Genomic DNA, 25,304 nt, shown 5'->3' with positions numbered 1-25,304 from the left:
TTGCATGAAAGGGACCATTCCGTTCTTTTTATTGATTTTCGATTTATGTATTTTTATTGGATATATATGTGTAACTGATCCTAGTGATCTTATTTTAATACTGTGGATATCCCAATGTGTCCAGGATTATTTTGGAATAAAAGTTTTTTTCTGGATTTATTATCAACTTGGACTTATTTTTCCTCTAACGCCACACTGAGGGACGAATCTTTGATGGTGATCCACCAGGAGCATACAAAAGATACCTTGATATACTTTAAAAGAACCATACTGATCGTGAGTAGGGTACACCCTTGATTCTTGGATGTTGTATACAAGTTTATATGTTGAAAGAACACCACACTTATAGTGAGTGTGGTACGTCTGACTTATTGTGGGGATCACTACTACATGCACCAATCATTTGTTGCTGATATTTCCTGGTGGTAAAGATACCTTGATACACGGTGTATCACACTTAAAAGTGTGAGTGATGGTATGCTGATTAATCCTCACTGGTGTGTAGAGGGGAGAAGAAAGATACTTCTTAGGAAATAAACTGTACTACACATATGTATATCAGTTTCTTTTCCATGACCTCTTCATACCTGAGTTGAGAAGAGTGAAAAGAAGGATCATTCGTGAGACACGTATCACCCCTCATCCATCAACAGAAGGGATGTATTTCTATGAACCTATGTACTTTCATTGTTTGTAGAGCACAGAGCTCATGAGTCCCATTTTTTTTTGTTATTTGATAAGCATAACAGAAAAGAATGCATGTACTAAAGTAGGGTTAACAACTACTACTCACAGTTTATAATCCTCACTTGTTATATTTTAGTAATAGGGTTAACAACCTCCCCTAGGTTTTAGTCCTTTAAATACACTTATGCCACACCACTCTGCCTCATTGTTTAAGACGCAAAAGACTATGCAAGTACACAGCCACAGGCTGGTGGAACGGTTGACTCCAGTGTGCTCTCAGATCCTGCAGCTTTCCCTACTTCTGGAAGCCTGCCAAGTAAAGGGTGGAGTTAGCCACAATGCATGCCTGAAAAGAAGGTCAAACTTGCACCAGGATACTGCAAACACCCTCATGCACTGATCGATATTTATAAAGAGAGCGGCGGCGTCACCCGATCACAGAAACACCCTTCAGATGGCGCCGTGTACCGTGAATGTGCGCCAAAATATGGGTCGCCGCTAATCACTACTCTTAGTAGGCTGAGGCTGCCTACTGATTATCCAGCGTCTTTACAGGTATGCTTCTTTAGGTAGAGCCCTGGACACTCTTTGCTAGTGACAAGATGACCCCCCCCCTTTCTTAGAAGCTGGTGACAGGGCTGAACTAGAGGACCACTAACTAAGCCTTGCTTTTGCTGGCACCTGAGCCCTGTAAACAGGAACTGGGGCGCAAAAAATAGGAAACATAAACCTTAAAAAAAATAAAAAGGGTGCCTTAGGAGTGAGGTAAGGTGGAGGTAGGAGGGGTTATATGGGCTGGAGCTAGTTTTTTTTTAGTGCCTATGGTCCAGCCCTCTACTGGTGACCAAAAGAAGAAACCCATAGAAGCCAGGTGTGTCAGGGCAAGAGTTAACAAAGGTAAGTCTACCATAACTCTCCTTCAGGGTCCATAGGAGGTCCACATGGAGACAATGGGGATGTCCTAAAGCAGTTGTTCCTGAGCTGAGAAGAGAATCCGGCATCCAAATGAAGCATCCTGAGGGGCAAATGTATCAAAGGCATAGTACCTAAGAAAGGCGTGGACAGAAGACCACGTGGCCACCTTGCACAGTTGCTCAGCAGACGCGCCACGGCGGGCTGCCCATGAGGGACCCAAAGAGCGAGTAGAATGAGCAGACAGTAGCTGGAACAGGAAGACCAGCCTGAGAGTAAGCCTGTGAGATAGTCATGCAAAGCCATCTGGCCAGATATAGGACAAAGAGGGAATCAGTTTTCCTGATGAAACTTGTACGGTCCTAGTAGATCCTCATAGCACGGACCACATCCAACGAGGTCTGGTGATAGGAAGGCTGGAACTACAATTTCCTCATTAAAGGTGGAAACGAGAAACCACCTTGAGAAGCTCTGAATGAAAGATCAGAAATGGGGAGCGACAGGAAAGCGCTCCTAAATCTGACACCCTACGGGCAGACGCGATAGCCATAAGAAAAAGTCTTTGCAGTAAGCCATTTGAAGTCTACTGATTCCAGGGGTTGAAAACGTGGGGTTCTAAAGTGCTTGGAGAACCATGAAGGAAGGTGTGAACATCCGGTAGTGAAGTAATTCTGCCCTGAAACCAGATAGACAGAGCAGAGGCACCAGGAGTAATCAGAGATCCAATCCAGCTAGAAGAAAACAAGAGATATGGTAAGAACTTACCTTTGTTATCTCTGTTTCTACGAAGTCCATAGGGTCCACAGGGTTGACCTTGGGGTTATAGCTGGATCAGGATCCATGGGCACCACACAGTTAAACTTTTAGCTTCCAGGATGCACTTGGGTCCTCCCCTATACCCCGCCCCCGAGCCACAGGCACCTCAGTTGGTAAGCAGCCTAGGCCGGAGGAGAATATGGAACAGAGAGAAGGAAGACTGGAACACACAAGAAACCACTCTCACAGAAATGGTAGGTTCTTACCATATCTCTTGTTTTCTACTTCAGGGTCCATAGCGGGTCCACAGGGTTGACCTTGGGGATGTCCCAAAGCAGTTCAACTAAGGGCGGGGACGCTCCTGTGCTGAAAGGAGCAACCGGCACCCAAAGGATGCATCCTGAGAGGCAAAGGTGTCAAACGCATAGAACCTCAAAAATGTTTGAATGGAAGACTAAGTGGCCTAGCAGCCCAAGAAGGACCCACAGAACGAGTGGAATGAGCCTTAACAGAGGCTGGCACAGGTAAACCCTTCTGTGCATAAGCCTCACAAATAACGGAACGAAGCCAACGGGCTAACGTTTGTTTGTTGGCAGGCCAACCCCTCTTGTGAAAACCAAAGAGGATAAACAAGGAATCAGACTTCCTAACCAAAGCCGTCCGGTCCACATAGATTCTAAGAGCCCGGACCACATCTAAGGAAGTCTCACCAGCTGAAAGATCAGGGGACTAAAAAGCTGGCACAACAAGTTCCTGATTAATGTGGAACTTCGAGACCACTTTGGGCAAAAACTCAGGACAAGTGCGGAGCACCGCTCTGTCCTGGTGAAAAATCAGGAAAGGAAGGGGAGCGACAGGAAAGTGCCCCCAATTCAGACACCCTCCTGGCCGAAGCAATTGCAATGTCAGCCACTTGAGCTCCACCGACTCAAGAGGCTCAAACGGAGGACCCTGCAGGACCCGTAGAACCACCGCCAAGTCCCAAGGAGCCACAAAGGGAGGCTGGATCCTGAGAACACCTTGGAAAAAGGTGTGAACATCCGGCAGTATCGCAATCCGCCGTTGAAACCACACTGACAAGGCGGACACATGAACCTTCAGAGATGCAAGGCGTAAGCCGAGGTCCAATCCTGATTGAAGAAATTCCAAGATCCTAGAAACTCGGAACACCTGAGGATCATAATGTCCCTGTGATAAATCCGTGCTGAAGCAGGCTTGCGTGCCCTGAGCATGGTACCAATAACCGAACTGGAGAAGCCCCAAGACCTCAAGACGGCTGTCTCAAGAGCCACGCCGTCAAAGACAGCCGACCCAGATCCGGGTAAAGGCAGGGCCCTTGAGACAACAGGTCCCGACGCTGAGGAAGAAGGTACGGCGCGTCGATGGAGAGGCTCCTGAGATCGGAGTACCAAGGCCGTCTGGGCCACGACGGAGCCACCAGCACGAGCGTGCCGCCGTCCTGCTTGAATTTCTGCATAACCCGAGGAAGTAAGGATATCGGAGGAAACAGATACGCCAGGTGAAACATCCATTTCACCGACAGCGCGTCCACCAGACATGCGCCTGCGTCTCTTGTCCTTGACCCATAAACGGGCAACTTGTGATTGTGACGGGAGGCCATTAAGTCCAGCTCCGGCAGTCCCCACCTGTCCACGAGCAGCTGAAACACCTCTGGGTGAAGCGACCATTCCCCGGGATGCACGTCGTGACGGCTGAGGAAGTCCGCTTCCCAAATGAGGACTCCGGGGATGAAGACCGCCAAGATCGCTGGAATGTGACACTCCGCCCACGTCAGGATGTGAGACACCTCCGACATCGCTGCCCGAATGAGAGTTCCTCCTTGGTGGTTGATATACGCCACCGTGGTGGCGTTGTCGGACTGCACCTGTACCGCCCTTCCGTGAAGAGCGGGACCGGACAACTGCAGGGCCCTGTATACTGCCCGCAGTTCCAGGATGTTGATGGGGAGAAGTGCTTCTTCCGCAGACCAACGACCCTGGAGAGACAATGAGCCGGTCACTGCCCCCCAACCCCGGAGACTGGCATCCGTCGTGAGCAGGACCCAGTCCGGGATCCAAAAGGGGCGCCCCTCGACCAGATAAGCAGTCTGAAGCCACCAAGCCAAAGATTGCCGAACCTCCGGAGAAAACACCAGCACCTGAGAGCGGATCCGGTGAGGTAACCCGTTCCATTCCGATAGAATCAGCCCCTGCAGGGGCCGGGAATGGAACTGGGCAAATTCCACCATGTCGAATGGCGACACCATGGAACCCAGAACTCTCATAGCCGAATGGACCGACAGGCGGCGACTGCTCAGGCAACTGCGTATCCGCAGCTGTAGGGAGGCGACCTTCTCCGGAGTCAGGAAAATCCTTTGCTGACGCGAATCCAGCAGGGCTCCCAAATGAACCATCCGCTGTGATGGAATCAGGGAGGACTTTTTCCAATTTATGAACCACCCGTGTGCTTGCAGGCAAGCGATAGTCAGGTGGAGATGTTGAAGCAGTACCTCCGGGGAGCTTGCCAGCAACAGGAGGTCATCCAGATACGGCAGCAGCCGTACAATCTGGTTCCGAAGATGTGCGGCCATGACCGCCATAATCTTCGTGAACACCCTCGGTGCAGTGGAGAGACCAAAGGGTAGCGCTCGGAACTGATAGTGGTGTTGAAGGATAGCGAACCTCAGATACCGCTGGTGCAAAGGTGCTATCGGAACATGGAGGTAGGCGTCCTGGAGATCCAGGGACACCATGTAATCCCCAGAATGATGGAACGTAACGTTTCCATCCTGAACTTGGGAACTCTGAGGAATTTGTTCAGAGACTTCAAGTTGAGGATAGGGCGATGAGAACCATTGGGTTTCTGCACCAGAAACAGAGACGAGTAATACCCCGTCCCTCGTTGTGATTGAGGAACGGGAACAATGACCCCTGCTTTCAGCAAGGACTCTATAGCCTCCTGAATCTGCAACACCTTGGTCTTGTCCTTGGAAGGACTGGTGCAGAAAAACTGGTGGGGTGGTCTGTGCCGAAAATACAGGGCGTACCCCTGGGAGACCACTTCTCGAACCCAGGCATCCGTGGTGGTATTGTGCCAGCACTGGGCAAATAGAAGAAGTCGGCCTCCCACTCTGAGGTCCCCCAGAGGGAGGCCCGTCCCATCAGGCCGCAGGTTTATCTTCCTGCTTGGAAGAAGGGCGCCGAGCACTCCAGGCTTGCTTCTTGGGTTTAGCGGCAGTCTTACTCGCAGACTGTCTCAGGAAGGACTGACCTTTTGCCTTACCCTGAACCTGAAAGGAACAAAAAGCCGAACTCCGAACCTTGGCAGGCAGTGCCACCGAAGGGAGGAAAGCCGACTTGGATTTAGCCAGGGTATCCACTATTTTGTCCAAGTCCGGACCAAATAGTAATTCCCCATTGAAAGGTAAGGCCTCCAGGCCTTTCTTTGAATCAGAGTCCGCTCTCCAGGACCGCAACCATAAGGATCGGCGGGCAGACACCGCTGCAGCCGATGCCCTCGAAGTCAGCAGACTAGCATCTAAAGAAGCTTCCCCAATGTAAGAAGCAGCGTCCCTCATCTGTCCCAACAACGCCCTCTGGACATCCGGAGCGTCGTCCGGTAAGGTATCTTCCAATGCATTGGCCCACCCCTCAATGGCCTTGGCCACCCAGGAGATGGCCATGGACGGTCGGGCCACCGCCCCGGAGAGGGAGTAAATAGACTTTAAGCAAGTCTCAACTTTCTTGTCAGTGGGATCCTTCAGCGAGGATATCGACGGTAATGGTAAGGTAGCGCCCCGAGTTAAACGGGTGACATGGGAATCCACCGCCGGTGGAGTTTCCCATTTTTTACAATGTGCCTCAGGGAAGGGATAATTAGAAGCCAACTGCTTCTGAGGAAGGAATCTCTTACTGGGCGCCTGCCAAGCTACCGCCATATGATCCGTCAACTGATCCGACAGGGGAAACACAGCAGAAGCCACCTTAGTTTTTTTTAAACTAGGAAACTTCGACTTAGGAACCGGTGCCTCATCCTCTATAAGAAGAATAGCTCGCACCGCCCTAACCAGTGCTCGCACATTAATGGACGATTTGGTATCCATTTCCTGGACCGAGGCGTCCGAGTCAGTGTCATCAGGGACCTCCCCATCATCTGAGGAACCCTCTGAGTCCGATACCTGAGCCGCCCGCTCCATGAGTGGGCGTTTTGAAACCCTAGAAGGCATGTCAGTCTGCAACATTGACTGAAAAGCCGAGGATGCGGCCGCCAAATTTTGCACGGAGTTGGAGAGCACATCCACCCAGGGTGGAGGAGTCGCCATAGGGGCCTGAAAAGGTACCACAGGCTGCTGCGGCACAGGGGAAGCCTGTATATACATAAGCAACCCCGCATATGGACCCACAGACTGAGACCCAGGAGGACTCCGCAATAACTGCGGGACACCCGGGGAATGGGGGATGGTCGGCTGGGGTAACGCCCTAGTAGGGAGAGCAGTCGGGACCGACAGACGGTCCGCTATAGACACCAGCACTTGAGAAAACATCGCCCACGGTGGTTCCTGCGTCAGAGAAGGTCTGGATGGGCCAGGAGCCACCTGGCACCGACTACACAGGCCATCCTGTGACAAATCCTCCCTATCCACTCCTGCAGAACAGCGTCCGCAGGAGGCCAACACCGGAGCCACTGAGCGCTCAACCTCCTCGTCTGACATGACAGAATATATTATGTATCTGGCAACAGGGCAGAAGTAAACGCACTCACCGGTGTGTTGAACAACAGCCCACAATATGGCACTGTGTCGCACACCACTGCATGTGACGAACCTCACAAATACGTGATTTATATAAGTGAGGTCTGTAGAAACACCCTTCCCCCGCACACCTGTAGGGCTTGTAGGAGAAGTAAAGGGATAGGTATAGGCTGACATAAGTAGAAATAAGCACAGACAGGCAGCACTAGCAAAAGTCACATACCATGCAGAGAAGATATACTCACTGCACCTTTCCACTACAATCAACCTCCCAGATTCAGTGTCTGGGAGGGCTATAGCGCTGTGTACACTGTCCTTGTCGGGGGAGAGGTACACAGGGGGACCGGTCCGCGTGCTCCCTGAGATCTGCGCTGCCACAGAGAAAATGGCCCCCAGAGACCTCAGAGGAGGAGTGGCTGAAGAGTCTGCAGCTCAGCGACGCCAGACTGCATGCTGAAAGGCGCGCTGAGCTGAGGGGAGGAGCCGCAAGACAGGGAAGGCTTCCTCCCCTGGTTGGCCATAACCCCAGGGATACTGGCTTCCCGCTTGCCTGTTATCCCTGGTGGTCTAGTGGTCCCATGGGTTATGGGGGGCCCGCCGCTACTGCCAGCAGCCTCCGGTCTGTCCCCAGGACCGGAGGCTAAAGGACTGCATCTTAAGGCATTCCACGCGCCGCCACTAGCCAGCGACGTGCGGCTTACCTGAATCCCCGGCGACTCCGGCAGCAGTCCTGGGAGGTAGACAGAGTCCGGCTAGTACGGACTCTGTCCTCCCGCCGCGATCCCCAGATCAGTACTGGCGTCGCGGCGCCAGTCGGTGATCAGAGCGGCAGCGTGGGCGTCTGTATAGACAGCCCTTCGCTGCCGTCTGTAGTAAAAAGAAAGATAAAATAAATAAAATCTATCCTAAAATAAAAAGCTTCTGGGGGCTGCTCCTGCAGCCCCCCTGCGCGGTGACCGACTCCGGCCGGGCACCAACTTACACTGAGGTGCCTGTGGCTCGGGGGCGGGGTATAGAGGAGGACCCAAGTGCATCCTGGGAGCTAAAAGCTTAACTGTGTGGTGCCCATGGATCCTGATCCAGCTATAACCCCAAGGTCAACCCTGTGGACCCCCTTATGGACCCTGAAGTAGAAAGGCAAGGATTCTAGAAACCCAAAAAACCTGAGGGTCAAAGCCTCTGGCAGCACACCACTGGAAGTATGTATGCCACACCCGGTGATAGATCCGGGCGGAGGCCAGCTTTGTGTGCTCTGAGCATGATCTGGACCACAGAGCGAGAAAACCTTTGGACCTTAGCAGGGATGTCTCAAGAGCCACGCCATCAAGACAGACGGGCCAGGTCCGGATGTAGACAGGGGCCCTGAGACAACAGGTCTGGTCGTTGAGGAAGTTGGAGAGGAGCATCTATGGAGAGACTTTGAAGATCGGAGTACCAATGGCGTTTGGGCCAAGCCGGAGCTACCAACAGGACTGTGCCCCCTTCTTGCTTGAACTTCCGAAGGATCCGAGGAAGAAGGGAGACTGTAGCGAAGAAGTACGCCAAATGGAAGGTCCACTTTACTGACAAGGCGTCCACAAAGCCTGCTTCAGGTCCCTTGTCCTGGACCCGTACACTGGAATCTTGTGGTTGTGTCGCGAGGCCATGAGGTCCACATCCGGTAGACCCAATTTGTCCACCAGGAGCTGAAAGACTTCTGGGTGTCTGAGACCACTCCCCGATGTGCACGTCGTGACGGCTGAGGAAATCTGCTTCCCAATTGTGAATCCCCGGGATGAACACTGCGGAGATGGCTATCGGCCCATGTGAAAATGCATGACACTTCTGCCATTGCTGACCGACTTCGAGTGCCTCACTGGAGATTGAGGTAGGTCACCACTGTGTCATTGTCAGACTGTACTTGTACTGGCCTACCCTGAAGAATATCCTGAGCCAGAGTGAAGGCTCTGTAGATGGCTCGGAGTTCTAGGACGTTGATTGGTAAGATCGCCTTGGCTGGTGTCCAGCGCCCTTGAAATGAGTGCTGGCCGGTCACTGTGCCCCACCCGTGGAGGCTTGCATCCATGGTGAGGAGTACCCATTCCGGGATCCAAAAGGGGCGACCTTTGTTTAAGTGGGACGTCTGTAACCACCAGGAGAGGGATCTGATCAGATGGAGCAGCCCATTCCACCTGGAGCGGATTAGGTGTTGTAGGGGCCTGGAGTGGAAATGAGCGAACTTCAACATGTCGAAGGTGGATACCATGGACCCCAAGGGCTGCATTGCTGAGTGAATTGACACTCAGCAACTGTGGAGTAACCTGCACACTTGTTGTTGCAGTGCGGAGATCTGGTCTGCTGTCAGGAAAATTCTCTGAGTCTGAGAATCCAGAAGAGCTCCCAGATGTACCATCCTTTGTAAAGGGGTCAGAGTAGACTTTTTCTGGGCAGTGCCTGAAATTGGAAATGTTGTTGTAGGACAGCAACCCGGAGATACAGCTGATGGGAGGGCACTATAGGTACATGTAGATAAGCGTCCTGAATGTTAGAGACACCATAAAGTCCCCAGGTTCCATAGCTAGCATAATACAGAGGAGGGTTTCCATCCGAAACCTGGGCACCCTGATAAACTTGTTCAGAGACTTGAGGTTGAGTATAGGTCAATGACACCCATTGGGCTTCTGAACCAAGATAAGGGTGGAATAATAATCGTTCCCATGCTGTGATGATGGGACTGGAATTATTACCCCCGCGTACGGCAATGACTGCATGGCCTTCTAGAGGAGCACTGCTTTGCTCGGATCTGATGGAGGGCCTGTGTAAAAGAACTGCAGGGGGAGTGGGGAAGGTCTCAGGAATGAGAAGGCGTACCTGTGAGAGACCCCTTCTTGTACCCAGGCATCTGTGGTGGTCTGATGCCAGAATTGGATGGAGTCCCCCAGGGCTGAAGGTTTGTCCTCGGATTTAGTAGCTGGACATCTGGTGGCCCAGGCCTGCTTGGTCCTGGTCTCGGAGGCCTTTGTGGACGCCGACTGCCGAGGAAAGGATAGACCTTTAGCTTTTCTCTGGGGAATAAAGGACCTAAAGGATTACATCCGAGGCCTCGGTGTAGATGCTGAGGGCAGAAAAGCCGTCTTAGAAGCCGCTAAGGCAGCCACAATCTTGTCCAACTCTGGGACAAACAGGATCTCCCCAGTGTAAGGCAGGGATTCCAAGGCCTTCTTAGAGTCCATGTCGGCCTTCCATGACCATGTAAATGATACGGCGGGCTACCACTGAAGTAGCAGATGCCTTGGAAGCCAGGAGACCAGTATCCAAAGCCGCTTCTCCCTAATAGGAGGCTGCATTTCAGATATGGGAGATATAGGACAGCTGTTCCCGGGAGGCATCAGAGGGAAATGCAACCTCTAGAGCATCTGCCCAGCTCTCAATGGATTTTGCCACCCAGGCAGTGGCCATTGCTGGATGAGTAATCGCTCCTGTAAGAGAATACACAGATTTGAGGCAAGCTTCAATCTTCCTATCCGTCGTATCCTTTTGGAAGGATGCTGTCTGGATAGGTAAAGTAGAGATTTAATTAGACGCGTCACATGGGAATCTACTGCTGGGGGAGCTCCCATTTAGCGCAGTCAGATGCTGGAATAGGGTAAAAATAAAGCAGGCGTTTTGGGGGCTGAAACTTTTTACTTTACGTATTCCATGCTTCGCTCCAGAAAGCTGATCAGAGTGAGGAAATTCCACTAAAACCACTTTCTGTCTCTTAAAAAGTGGCTGTTTTGTTTTAGGAGTGGGCTCAGCATCTTCTATCTGAAGAATTGAATGGACAGCCTGCACTAGTGTAGTTACATTCACTTTAGACTGAGGCTTCTCCTCCCATGAGTGAGAGAGAGATCTGCGTCTTTTACCTCCCCAGATGACACCTCAGAATCTGAGAGCTGTGTAGATTGTGAGGACAGCACAGTACTCTTAGTAGTTTTACTGGGTAGGGGGTCTCTCACTTTGCAACAATTGTTGAAAAGCTGTAGAAGTAGCCGCTAGACTCTGCACTTAGGTAGAAAACAGGTCTACACATGAAGAAGGCATAGGAGGAACAGGTATCGCCTGTACCTGTTGTGGCAACCCCATAGGAGGAATTACTGCCGGGACTGCTAGGCAGGGGTGTATCTAGGGGTCCAAGCGCCCCTGGCAAAGAAAGGGACTGCCGCCCCCCCCTTCCCCCACGGACCCATATTTTCGGAAAAACAAAAGATAAAATAGAGATTAGTGCCAGCAAACATGGTGAGTGGCATCCTGGTCTAGGGGTAGATACAACCCTGGATGACACACACTGAAGGTGACACACACACAGAAGGTGACACACACATCGGAGGTGACACAGAGAAGGTGACACACAGGAGGTGACACACACAGGAGGTGACACACATACACACAGGAGATGACACACAGAAGGTGACACACACAAACAGGAGGTGACACAAACACATAGGAGGTGACTTACAAAGGACGTGACACACACACACACACACACGAGGTGACACACACACACATAGGAGGTGAGACACACACACACGAGGTGACACACACACATAGGTGATGAGACACACACATAGGAGGTGACACACACAAGAGATGATACACATAGGAGGTGACAAACTTACGCAGAACGTGAGACGCACAGGAGGGGAAACTGGCATCAAAGGGTGTGGAGGGAGCACAGGGATCGCTCAGCGCCAGCAGCCGCCGTGCAGTGATGAAAGTGGATGGTGTACAGGTTACAGAGACCCGGGAGCTCCCCCAGACACCAAGGTTGGGGAAGTCACATGGATAAAGTATTTTATGAAGATGAGGGCGCAGCAATCTCCATACCACCGCCGGCGCAGTCTCCATACCGCCGCCAGCCCAGAGCACTGCTGCAGCCAATCCACCACTTCCTCACCACACACGTGGCATTGACCGCTGCGCTGCACCCTGGGACATGTAGTCTTCTTACTTTAGGGTGACATTAAAGTGTTATGGTGGGATGGAGTGTAGTGATTCTATCCCCGGCAGAGGGTGGTACTGTCAGGTGGCGCCCCCCCTCCAGCAGGCGCCCCTGGCAAGTGCCATCCTGGCCAATAGCTAGATACGCCCCTGCTGCTAGGAGGTCCGCAATTGTAGCTAACATCTGTGAGAAGGAAGCCCAAGGAGCTTCCTGAGCAGGGTCTGGTTGGCCTGGTATATTATAACAAGTTACACATAGCCCAGCCTGAATTAAATCCTCCTGGGTTAAGCCTGCTGAGCAGGACCTGCTTGCTACCCTTGCCTTTGCTAGACATAGCTGCAGGATAGTACAGCACCAAATATGGTACTGAGCAGCGTGTAACCACACAGTATGTGACAGCCTTCACAAATACAAGTAGATGTGAAGTACAGGGAACCCACTATATACCGGTATTCCAGGGTTATTGTGAAAGAAAAAGGAAAGGCATAAGTTGACAGAGTGAGAAAAACACATCAAAATAAAACAACAGCGCTAGCATGTCACATATAATGCAGAAAATAAATATAAATGCAATTGGCACTAAATTCAACTACTCAGACCACAGTGGCTGGTAGGCTATAGCGCTATATAACCTGGCTCTTAGGAATGGTATGTGAGGAGACTGGATCCAGTGTTCTTGGATTGAGCTGTGGATGCGGTTTAGAAAATGGCTGCCGGAGGTCTCTGAGGGAGCAGGGGGAGAAGGAGGAGCAGCTCAGAGGTGGCAAGTCGCTCTGAGCTGAGTGAGCGGCCGCAGGAAAAAAAGAGAGCTGACCTTCCCTAAGCCGACATTAACCACTGGTTCCCTGGTCTCTTGCACCAGTAAAGTCAGCCCTGGTGGTCTAGTGGATTCCCGGGCGGACCGGTGTCCACATCAGCACCTCCAATATGTCCCCAGAGCACGGAGGTATGACTGCACCAGACGCGGATTCCCGCCTTACCTGTCCCAGTGTGATAGAGAGTGAGAGAGAGAACATAAAGTGTACTTAAAATGTAATTAAGCTTCCAATAGAGGCACAAAGCCTCTAGAACATTAAATTAGTTTCAATTTGACATCTCAATTTATAAGAAATGCAAATGATCATTGTTAGTGATTATCACATGATTATATATAGATAAAACAAAAACAGTAAGTAAAAGTTACCTGGTGGTACATCTTGTATATCATAGTACCAATTAACTGGAAGTCCTGATTTTGTTATTCCGGTCTTATAAACGGATGTTGTCTCATCATATCTTGTCTCAATACTCTTCCCAGTTAATGTAAGTGCTTGGATGTCACTTAGTTTAGGGCTCACTTCTACTAGGTGTAATGAGATATTGCAAGAATTCAGTAAACTCTGGAACTGACTAAAAACCTGTAAACAAAATAATGAAATAAAATCTAAACTAGTGTTTCATTAATTGAGTTATTAAAGCAAAGTATAGAGAATTTAACAGACAATGCTTTTAGGCTGACCTATTTTCTAAATATTTTGTCCAAAGCCTCATGTAAACATATGGCCCACAATGTGTAAAAGAAAACAGCTGCAAATACTGATAAATGTTTATTTTTATTGTGAATTAAAAAACCTATACACTTAGGGTCTGATTCAGAGATGGACGCTAATGCAATGATAACTGCGATCTCTCACCGATCTCAATAGCGATAATATGCTAATGACTCACTTGTCATCCAGTGCTTAGAGACGCCCACTGAAAGCATCTCACCTCCGACGCTCATGCACAAAACTGGAAACATCGAACACAGATCAGGCAGCCATAAGCCTTCTGTGTCAGTCTAACACGCCGCATACACAGCAGGTCTCCGGACACGCAGAGGGCTCTCCTGCTGCAAGCAAGGATGCAGTGGCTTTTTTTTGGACGCCAGAAAGTGGTGTTTAAATGGTCCGACACACCAGCATTTTTCTAACCACCCCCCCGTTACCTCCCCCAAATACTGACTGCCTGCCACTCACTTTGCGAGTGAATCCTCTGTGAGTGTGATCGCAATTTAATAGCGGCTTACACATGCACAATGGAAAACAATCGCTCAATCTGCATAAATACCGGCACTACGTCCATCTCTGACTCAGGACCTTAGGTCAGAGGTGAGAGATCTCTTACCTAAAATAAGGATGATAAAGATCTGCTGCTATTTAGTGAAAATGTAACACACACAGGCATGATGACTACGCACATGAATGAAAACAGGGTTCCCTTGGTCTTGGCGGGGACAGGCGAGGGTTTTGTTTTATTTTAGGAAAGGTTTAAAATGTACTGATCTGAAGCCCTGACATTCCAAGCATTCTGGATACCAATTCAATACATGGGCTTTTATACACAGGTAAATAATACACATTGCAGATTCAATCCAACACATTTACAAATAGCACAAAGTCACATATAAATGTGTAGAGACACCATTTTACTTACCCTTAATATATCATCCATTAAAGTACCTCTTCCAGGCCCAAGTTCCACTAAATTGAGAGATTTTGATTTTCCACCAGCTATCCATTCGCTAATACACCATATCCCAAGTAACTGTACAAACATAAACAAACAGTAAATGTAGGGCAAGAGACTGAAGGAGAAAATCCCACAATATCATATCTTAAGGTATCACTCAAACAGGAGCTTTAACAGTATTCTTATGTCACAAGACTTACTGAAATAATGAAATCATAAAAGCACTGAGCAAACAGACACCACAGATATTTTAGTCTTGGTACTTGCTTACATCTGCTTTGCACTAATGCAGATCAGGGTTTTCTAATTTTTCTTAAATATTAAATTCTACTTGGGGCAATATGTAAGACCAGCTCTGAAAATACGGCAGGTACAGATATCATTGCTAATCACTCAGACTGCAATGCAAAATATAGGGCCTGATTCACTACGGTACGCAATATTGTGCATGCTCGCAGTACAACTGTGATAGTATGCTAATCCATTGCGATCGCAATGCAACCTCAGAACAACATAAAGACACCCACTTTACCACACACACACATCTGTAATGTTTAGCAAGACTGCAAAAACATCGGTACAATCGAGTACCATCGCAGCCTCATACTTGCACATGGTCAGACCTTACTCAGAACTTGCTAACTTCCACGCACGCTATGAGACCTCAGGTTGCGTATGGCATCGCAGTGGATAATTTGTGCACTCCCCTGGCACGACTGCATTTTCTCGACCACCCCCCGTCACCATCCACAAACGGCACTTCCTGTCAATCACTCTACGATGGGTCTGCGTAGTCCTTGTGATCGCAGTCCCGATCGCAATAGCTAGTTCTCGTACTGAGATGCATACGCATGCGCAGCACGTAACAATCGGCAAATTGCGTGCGTATTCGCAACTGCGTTCCTTGCTGAATCAGGCCCATAGTTCACTAGTTTCCTGTGTAGCATGAGACAAGGCTTACGTACAAAGCTATCCTTTGAAAATATACTGGTTAATTGGACATGATACAGAGTGAAGCTAGGTAGTTCTAATTAAATTACTTATATTAAAAACAACATGAAAGGGGCAACTAATTTTTTGAAAGGGATACAATGGCAATAGATGCTTACAGTGTTGTAGTTTTATGAGGAATTATGAGAAATAAAAAAATATAAAACCTCACTTTGCTGAACTCTTCTTATAACCCCATCCGGCAGATTGGGAAGCTCATGTGTTGCCATCAGTTTACAAAAGCCTGTATGAAAGACACACACTGGCGCGGTTTCACAGGACCCGTTGAATTGAGGGGATGTAGTCGGCATCACGGAGGTTGGGATGCCGGTGATCAGAATACCAGCGCCAGAATCCCGACAGCAGTCAGAATCCCAGCCACTGACATCCCAATGGTAAGTATTAGGGTTGGGGGAGGGTTAGGATTAGGCACTAGGACGAGAGTTTGGGTTCGGTTGCCAGGCTGGAGTGTTAGGCTGCGGGGGAGCAGTGTTAAAGGGAGGGTTAGGGGTAGGACATTTACCTAATCCTGTTGGGACTCTGACTGCCGGGATGCCGTTGTCTGTATTCTGACTACCGGCATCCCGACCGCCGGTATCCTGTACCCAACCAGAATTGAGGTAAGTGACATTTTCAACTTTAATTAATCTCACATCATTCCACCAAAAAACGACACATTATGACAATCTTTATAACATCATCCTCTCAAGGGTCTGGATTCAGGGTGCACGCAAATCACATCGCGAATGCAATTCCATAGAAGATATGCTAATCATCTAGCCGATGTCTTAAGCACAGAGACACCTCATATACACCGCTTGCGTACAAAAGACAATACCTCAGGAACATCGGTTTCACATTGAACGTCTGAGCAACCCTATGGGGTTTCAGAGTGTTCGTCTCACCTAAGACGCCGGGGCCTCTGCAGCTGCGTACAAATTTTCAGAGGCTCACTAAGGCACGCCAAGAAAGCGGTGCAGACGTCTGCGTTTTTGTAGCCAACTCTCGTTACCTCCCCCACACACTGACTACCTGTCACTCATGTTGCGAAAAAATCCTCGATATGAACGCCATCTCTGCACATGTGCAGTATGCTATGCGCCCCTGTCATTATCGGCGCTGCTATCTACAAGATAGCAGCTCCGATAGCCTGGGCTATGTATGAACGGTCACTTATCGACGGTTACAGCCTGGCGATGCCCTATCCCCACAACAGGGACAGCGCTGTCCCTGCTGCGGGTGCTGCCGGCTTCAGGGCTGCACGCGGGATCTCGCGACACTAGTGCTGATCCGCTGTGTACTCAAGCAGGGATCGCCGGATGGGGGGTTATCACTCCCCTGCTCGCTCCGGCCGATGAGAGGTTAATAATTCTCATCGTTAGTGCTTCCTGCTTCGCCTCGGTAAGAGGCGAAGCAGGAAGCATTATAGCGGCACTTTAAGTGCTGCTATAATACATCTCTCCCAGTGTTCCTCAAGTTTACTTTCCAAAATAAACCACTCTTAATGTGACAGTATTCATTAATGTTCAACTGTTTAAACAGCCTATTCTGAATGTTGAGCTGTTTTACTCACTTACGGGAAGATGTACTAAGCAATGAAAAGTGATAAAGTACGACTTTAGCACTTTAGAGGCCGTGTTTGAAAAATGACAAGAGCCGATTGGTTGGTACTTTATCACTCCACATTATCACTTTTCAAGGCTTAGTGCATCTCCTCCTTACTCAGTTATCCAGTTAAATGTTTATTCATTAAAAATAATCTGTTTTACCCTACATCATTCTCCACATACAACTTTATCATCTACTGTTTGGAGAAGTCTGGCCAGAAGTGGTCTTCATCGAAGAATTGCGGCCAAAAAGCCATACCTTCAACGTGAAGGCCAAGCAACTCAACTATGCACGAAAACATAGGAACTGGGGTGCAGAAAAATGGTAGCAGGTGCTCTGGACTGAGGAATCAGTGAAGCATAGTGAAGGTTCCTTGCAGTTTGGGGCTGCATTTCAGCAACTGGAGTTGGGGATTTGGTCAGGATTAATGGTGTTCTCAATGCTGAGAAATACAGGCAGGTACTTGTCCATCATGCAATACCATCAGGGAGGCGTCTGATTGGCTCCAAATTTTTTCTGCAGCAGGACAACAACCCCAAACATACAGTCAATGTCATTAAGAACCATCTGTAGTATAAACAGTGATCGCACTGAGCGAGAAAAAAATGTGGGTCCTGGGGACCCCTCACTTTTAAAAAAATTAGGGTCCTACTCCAGTGTCTGGGTCCCATCACAATTTATACCTCACTGTAGCACATAAAAACGAGCTATAGCACATATTTTGCACTGAAAATGACATGGGGAGAAGGGAACAGGGGGCACAGAGGTAGGAGGGGAGAGTACACAGGAGAGCAGATGGGGTATAGACATGGAGAGAGGGTAAGAGGGGGCAGAGGAGAGCAGAAGGGGTACAGACATGGAGAGAGGGTAAGTGGGGGCACAGGAGAGCAGAAGGGGTACAAACATGGGGAGAGGGGAAACGGGGCACAGAGGTGGGAGGGCAGAGTACATGGGAGAGCAGAAGGGGTACATATATGGGGAGAGGGAACAGGATGCACAGAGGTGGGAGGGCAGAGTACATGGGAGAGCAGAAGGGGTACATACATGGGGAGAGGGGAACAGGGGGCACAGAGGTGGGAGGGCAGAGTACATGGGAGAGCAGACGGGGTACATACATGGGGAGAGGGAACAGGGGGCACAGAGGTGGCCTCACAGTACTAACATGCACTTCAAGCCCCTCCTCTTCAGACATTCCCACATCACACACACTATACATCAATACTGAGCATAACCTCCAATTTTATCTACTTAGTTAGTTATGTAGCTTATGACCAAAGAGGTTAAGTCATATACCATAGCAGGGTTAGACAACCCATGCTTACCACCATGTACTAGAAGTCCCACTGTGCAGCAGCTGGGGAGTTATAGGATGCATTAACATGCCCTATGGCTGGTATCTGGCGGAGAACGGAGAAAGGGAACCACTGTTACCCTCACTCATCATAAGGTTTCTGAGCAGTAATCGCAAATCTGTTGTGCTTCGGAGCCAGCTATGTATTTTGAAACCTGCAGATTCCAGCCTCTGCTCAGAGTCCGGCCTCCGGGGTCACAGGCCTGTTCACAATGCGATTGCACAGAGAGGGGATCTTCAAAGTTATTGATTGGGTGCGGTGGTGGCTCATGCAGTAATGGCAACTGTGTCTGTCACTGTCAGTGCCGGGGCTAGTAACGCGCTGATGATCCCGGGCCAGCAGCAAGCTACTTATTAGTCACAGCCTGTGATGGGTATTCAATATGAAACGTTAACTTCACTGTCGAAGTTTCCCGCTTATCCACGTATTCAATATAAAATTATCGAAAACGGGAAACTCCGAAGTTGGATTTGCGTAAAGTTACGAATTTTTCCTTAAAATAATTGTAAGACCCCCCCTAAAGTTGTAAAAACATGGGGGAACACTATGGGTACCCCCGTTTTAGCCTTTAATTGAAAGTCAGGGATTTAAATAGCCGCAGCAGGTGTTTTTTTCCCGACATTGAAGAAGTGATGCAGAAGAGCACTTAGGTTTTTTTTTTTTTTTTTAACTGGTCCCATCAAATTTGGGGTACATGAAAATGGGTACTAGCATATTTTCATGTCCCTAAAGTAAGTTTATAAAAATTCTGCATTTGTGCACCTGCTGCTATAATTCTATTCTTCAAAACACCTGCCGCATACTTGCAGAATAGCCCTGAACCTATTTCCCTATTGTTTAACAATTTTTCCCCATTTGTTTTTTTTGCACCCCAATTTTTAAGTACATTTTTTGGGGTGTCCCTATTTTTTTTTTTTTACTTTTTTTGACACAGTTCTTTTTTAAATGTAATTCTCAGGGGTGCAGGCTATTTTTTTTAAGCCTGCACCCCTAAACCCCAATTCTGCACTTTTTTTCGACACCTATTCAATGGTGAAAACTTATCACCGTTTTTTATGAAAGACTTGTCAAAACTGCGTAAGTCTTTGATATTGAATAGGGTGTAAAAGTAAAACCTGCGATAATGACGTCATAATTGCGATATTAACGCAAAAACGATTTATTGCACCCATATTGAATACCCCTATGTGAGTCACAGGCAGACACAGCAGTTAGCAGGCAGGATTCACTGCACGCTGCGGGAACGGTACATTAGCCGGCTGTACACCCCCTGATGGCGGCCCTGCCGTGGCGCCGGCCCCATACCTTCTGTGTGGCAGCTGGAGGAGGATCCTGTGTCCAGTCACAGGGCATGGTGCGCTGCTGCACGTACATCCAGGCATGTCTCAGGGGCTCTGGATGCTGGGGGAAGCCAGGTATCCTCAGGAAACAGAGCCCATGGGTGGCAGGAAGATCAGCCTGTGCCTCCCATTACTGCAAGCACCAGCACACACTGTTCTAACAAGTTACTCTCAGGTGGGCTGGGCAGGCGCTCATTGGCTGACACGCTCCACAGCAGGATTTGCTGACTTGCTGAAGGCAGTGCTGCCGCGGCCACCGGCGGTAATTGGCTTCTCTGTGGCGTGCACTCTCTCCCCTGTAGTGGGATTAACACAGCAAAACCTAAAGACATTTCCCCACATTGGATAAGGAACACTGCTGTCTGCGGGACTTGGACCCAGGGGGGAGGTTGAGACAAAGCGCTGGTAAGAGGCCATATAAAAGGCATTATACCTCTCAGTCTACAGGGGCAATTGGAACTCTTGCTATTTACTAATCCCCAATACACAGATTATAATATACACCTATAAGAACTGCCTAATATATGCCAATAGTGTGTTTTTTTTAATTAAAAGAGTCACGCTACATGAGCTTTTAAAAAATGTGTTTGTTTTTGCATTCTTTCTGTGGCTTTAATAATGGCTTATATGTAGAATTTATGAACACTTACTGATTTATATACTTTATTATTAAATTGGGTCTTTTTTTTATATACAAGCGCTCTTTTGTATAATAATAATTATAATTATTTAGTCATTTCAACAATGATTGCAGAGTCACTTTTAGGAGCTGCTTTCTTTGTAATAGGAGTTCATCATATCCATTTGATTTTTGGTTATAATTATATTTTTAGTGCCTGAATTAAGGCCCCCATACATCATAGATTGATTGCAGCAATCATGCAATTTGCAATCGATTGTGTATAAAAATCTTTCCCTTTTTCAATCGATTGTGGCAACTCTGCAATCTGCAATCGATTGAAAAAGGGAAAGATTTTTATACACAATCGATTGCATATTGCACGATTGCTGCAATCAATCTCTGATGTATGGGGGCCTTTAGTTTTTGTTTTATCGTTTTAGAGATATCCCTGGTTAAGCACAGGTGGTTAAATCAAATTGACTGACTGCATTATTAATTAAGTCACCTGTGGTCAAGCTAGGATATCCTTGACTGTTGGGGTGCCTTCAGGGCTGAGTTTGGAAACCTCTGGGTTAGGCAATTGATTCAGATAAGTATAAGGGTTTTCCTTTAGCAAACACTCTTTCAGGCAACTAAAAAGTAAACAGGAAGCAAATTTACTCAATTTAATATTAGACATTTTCAGAAGCAGGCTGTAATTATTTCTCTACATGCAGCATTATTTGTATATTAAAAGTGGCAATAGAAAATTTACACAATGCAAAAACATTACTAAACTTACATTGCTCTTATGATTTAACCCGGTAAAAAATATGTTATAATAAAAATCAAAATACATCAGCTCTCAAATACCTCTCCAAATATTTGGCTTATTTCAGGCGATGTAACAAAGTCTCCATGTTCTCCCAGCATGTCATGATGCATATAATAACCCTGGATTCATAAGATGAGAAAAATACATAGAATCAACTTAAACTTTCCAATAAAAGCAAAATAATGACCTAACCACCAACTGCATAAATTGTATCATTGTAACTGAGCATGGTTAAGATGCATGGTTTATAAAACTGTAATTGGTTTGTTTGTTTTTTGGCTATAGGTTGTTTTGTGACAACAATTTAAAATATGTAATAGTAATATATAATTAGCAACATAAGGAGACTTAGGGTAAAACTTACATCGGTTAACTCTCTTTCTTCGAGGTCCATAGGGTCCACAGGGAAACATTGGGGTGTAGGTGGAACCTGGAGGACCGGACACCAACAGCAAAGCTTTTCAATCCCAGGATGCTCCGGTCCTTCCCCCTATACCCCGCCCAAAGCCTGAGGGCACTTCAGTTTTGTTAACAAGCCCAAGTCAGGAGCAGGATAGGAGAGAAGGAAGACCGATACACTGAGGAATCACACTCTCACACAGAGAAGGAAACAAGTGCCCAGGAGAAGAAAACCAATAGAAGATAGGAGCGTCAGGGAGGGTGCCCTGTGGACCCTATGGACTTTGAAGAAAGAGAGTTAACCGAGGTAAGTTTTACCATAACTCTACTTTTCTTCTACAGGGTCCATACGACTCCACAGGAAGACATTGGGGATGTCCCAAAGCAGTTGTTCAAGGACGGGAACGCACCTGAGCTGATAGGGGAACCCTACACCCAAAGGAAGCATCCTGAAAGGCAAATTTATCAAAGGCATAAAACCTATGAAAGGTGTGGACAGAAGACCAGGTGGCCGCTTGCATAGCTGTTCAGCTGAGGCACCATGCCAGGCTGCCCACGAGAGACCCACAGAGCGAGTAGAATGAGCAGAGACTGTAGTCGACACAGGAAGACCCGTCTGTGTGTAAACCTGTGAGATAGTCATGCAAACCCATCTGGCCAGAGTCTGTTTGTTAGCTGGCCATTCCTTCTTGTGGAATCCATATAAGACAAAGAGGGAGTCAGATTTCCTGATGGAAGTAGTATGGTCCACGTAAATCTTTAGAGCATGGACCACATCCAAAGAAGCCTCACCTGCCGATAGGTCTGGTGAATTAAAGGCCGGAACCACAATTTCCTCATTCAGGTGGAAGCGAGAAACCACCTTTGGAAGAAAGCCCGGGCGTTTTCGAAGAACAGCCCTGTCCTGATGAAATATCAAAAAGGGGGAGCGACATGAACGTGCCCCTAAATCAGATATTCTACGGGCAGATGCTATAGCCAGAAGAAATAAAGTCTTCACAGTGAGCCATTTGACATACACTGATTCCAGGGCTTCGAATGGAGGTTCCTGAAGTGCTTGGAGCACCACTGACAAATCCCATGGAGCCACAGGAGGGACAAAGGGAGGTTGTATTCGTAGAAGACCCTGCATGAAGGTGTGAACATCCAGTATAGGAGCAATTCTAAGCTGAAACCAGATAGACAAAGCAGAGACCTGCACTTTCAGAGATGCTAGGCGGAGGCCTAGATCCAATGCAGCTTGAAGAAAGGCAAGAATTCTAGAAACCTTAAAGGCCTGAGGGTAATAGTTTCTTGGAAATATGTATGCCATATTCTGTTGTATATCCTGGCTGAGGCTGGTTTACGTGCTTTTAGTATGGTCTGGACCACAGAGCTGGAAAAACCCTTAGCAGTTAGGAGGGGTGTCTCACGAACCAAGCCGTTAAAGACAGACGGGCTATGTCCGGATGTAGACATGGACCCTGAGACAACCGGTCTACTCGTAGAGGAAGCTGAAGAAGAACGTCTATGGAGAGCCTTTGAAGATCAGAGTACCATTGTGAACTTTTTATTTTTGCTGGTCTTGAGACATTTTTATATTGATGCTTTCTAAATAAATCATTGCGTTTTTTATCACACCGTCCAACTCATTTAGCGCTGGTTCTTGTGTGTATGTATATATATATATATATATATATATACATACACACATACACACACACATACATACACACACACACACACACACACACACACACACACACACACACACACACACACACACACACACACACACACACACACACACACACACACACAGTATTTTGACCTCTATTCACCACCACAATGGCTTTGAAATGAAACAAGATGTGCTTTAACTGCAGACTTTCAGATTTAATTTAAGGGTAATTACATCCAAATCAGGTGAACGGTGTAGGAATTACAACAGTTTCTATATGTGCCTCCCACTTTTTAATGGGCCAAAAGTAATGGGACTATCAACTCAAAAGCTATTTCATGGACAGGTGTGGGCTATTCCCTCGTTATTGCATTATCAATTAAGCAGGTAAAAGGTCTGGAGTTGATTCTAGGTGTGACATTTGCATTTGGAATCAGTTGCTGTCGACTCTCAATATGAGATCCAAAGAGCTGTCACTATCAGTGAAGCAAGCCATCATTAGGCTGAGAAATCAAAACAAACCCACCAGAGAGATAGCAAAAACATTAGGTGTGGCCAAATCAACTGTTTGGAACATTCTTAAAAAGAAAGAACGCACCGGAGAGCTCAGCAACACCAAAAGACCTGGAAGACCACGGAAAACAACTGTGGTGGATGACAGAAGAATTATTTCCCTGGTGAAGAAAAACCCCTTTACAACAGTTGGCCAAATCAAGAACACTCTCCAGGAGGTAGGTGTATATGTGTCAAAGTCAACAATCAAGAGAAGACTTCACAAGAGTGAATATAGAGGGTTCACCACAAGATGTAAACCATTGGTGAGCCTCAAAAACAGGAAGACCAGATTAGAGTTTGCCAAACAACATCTAAAAAAGCCATTACAGTTCTGGAACAACATCTTATGGACAGATGAGACAAAGATCAACTTGTACCAAAGTGATGGGAAGAGAAGAGTATGGAGAAGGAAAGGAACTGTTCATGATCCAAAACATACCACCTCATCAGTGAAGAATGGTGGTGGTAGTGTCATGGCATGGGCATGTATGGCTGCCAATGGAACTGGTTCCCTTGTATTTAATGATGTTGTGACTGCTGACAAAAGCAGCTGAATTCATTCTGAAGTGTTTTGGGCAATATTATATGCTCATATTCAGTCAAATGCTTCAGAACTCATTGGGCGGTGCTTCACAGTGAAGATGGACAATGACCCGAAGCATACTGCAAAAGCATCCAAAGAGTTTTTTAAGGCTAAAAAGTGGAATGTTATGCAATGGCCAAGTCAATCCCCTGACCTGAATCCGATTGAGCATGCATTTCACTTGATGAAGACAAAACTGAAGGGAAAATGCCCCAAGAACAAGCAGGAACTGAAGACATTTGGACTAGAGGCCTGGCAGAGCATCACCAGGGATGAAACCCAGGGTCTGGTGATGTCTATGCGTTCCAGACTTTGAGCTGTAATTGCCTGCAAAGGATTTGCAACAAAGTATTAAAAAGTGAAAGTTAGATTTAGGATTGTTTAGTTTGTCCCATTACTTTTGGCCCCTTAAAAAGTGGGAGGCACATATAGAAACCGTTGTAATTCCTACACCGTTCAGCTGATTTGGATGTAATTACCGTCAAATTAAATCTGAAAGTCTGCAGTTAAAGCACATCTTGTTTGTTTCATTTCAAAGCCATTGTGGTGGTGAATAGAGGCCAAAATATGAAAATTCTGTCAATGTCCCAATATTTATGCACCTGACTGTATATGTATGTATATATTACCAGTGACGTCTGGGCCAGGCCGGAGGTCCTTTGTTCTGGCTCCATAAATTGGAAGTTAGTTGTGTCTGTAGGCCATGAGATCCACCTCTGGAAGACTCCATTTGTCCACTAGAAGCTGAAAGACCTCTGGATGTAGAGACCATTCTCCTGCATGCACGTCATGACGGCTGAGGAAATCTGCCTCCCAATTGAGAATC

At 47.5% G+C, this 25,304-nt stretch overlaps 1 protein-coding gene across 1 annotated transcript in view; it reads right to left on the bottom strand.

Moving 5' to 3' along the window:
• Positions 1 to 25,304, bottom strand: part of NDUFAF7 (NADH:ubiquinone oxidoreductase complex assembly factor 7) — a 54,288-nt gene that overhangs the window by 23,072 nt on the left and 5,912 nt on the right. The window contains exons 3-5 of the mRNA XM_088472498.1: positions 21,320 to 21,400; positions 14,520 to 14,630; positions 13,249 to 13,462 (exon numbers count right to left, since the gene is read on the bottom strand). Coding sequence (XP_088328624.1) covers positions 13,249 to 13,462; positions 14,520 to 14,630; positions 21,320 to 21,400 — 406 coding nt within the window. The remainder of the gene's footprint in view (positions 1 to 13,248; positions 13,463 to 14,519; positions 14,631 to 21,319; positions 21,401 to 25,304) is intronic.

The sequence above is a fragment of the Taudactylus pleione genome, unplaced genomic scaffold, assembly GCF_031769625.1.
Source record: "Taudactylus pleione unplaced genomic scaffold, aTauple2 ptg000125l, whole genome shotgun sequence".
Lineage (NCBI taxonomy): Eukaryota > Metazoa > Chordata > Amphibia > Anura > Myobatrachidae > Taudactylus > Taudactylus pleione.
The sequence above is the reverse complement of the archived record's forward strand: the minus strand, read 5'-3'. Positions and strand labels throughout refer to the sequence as shown.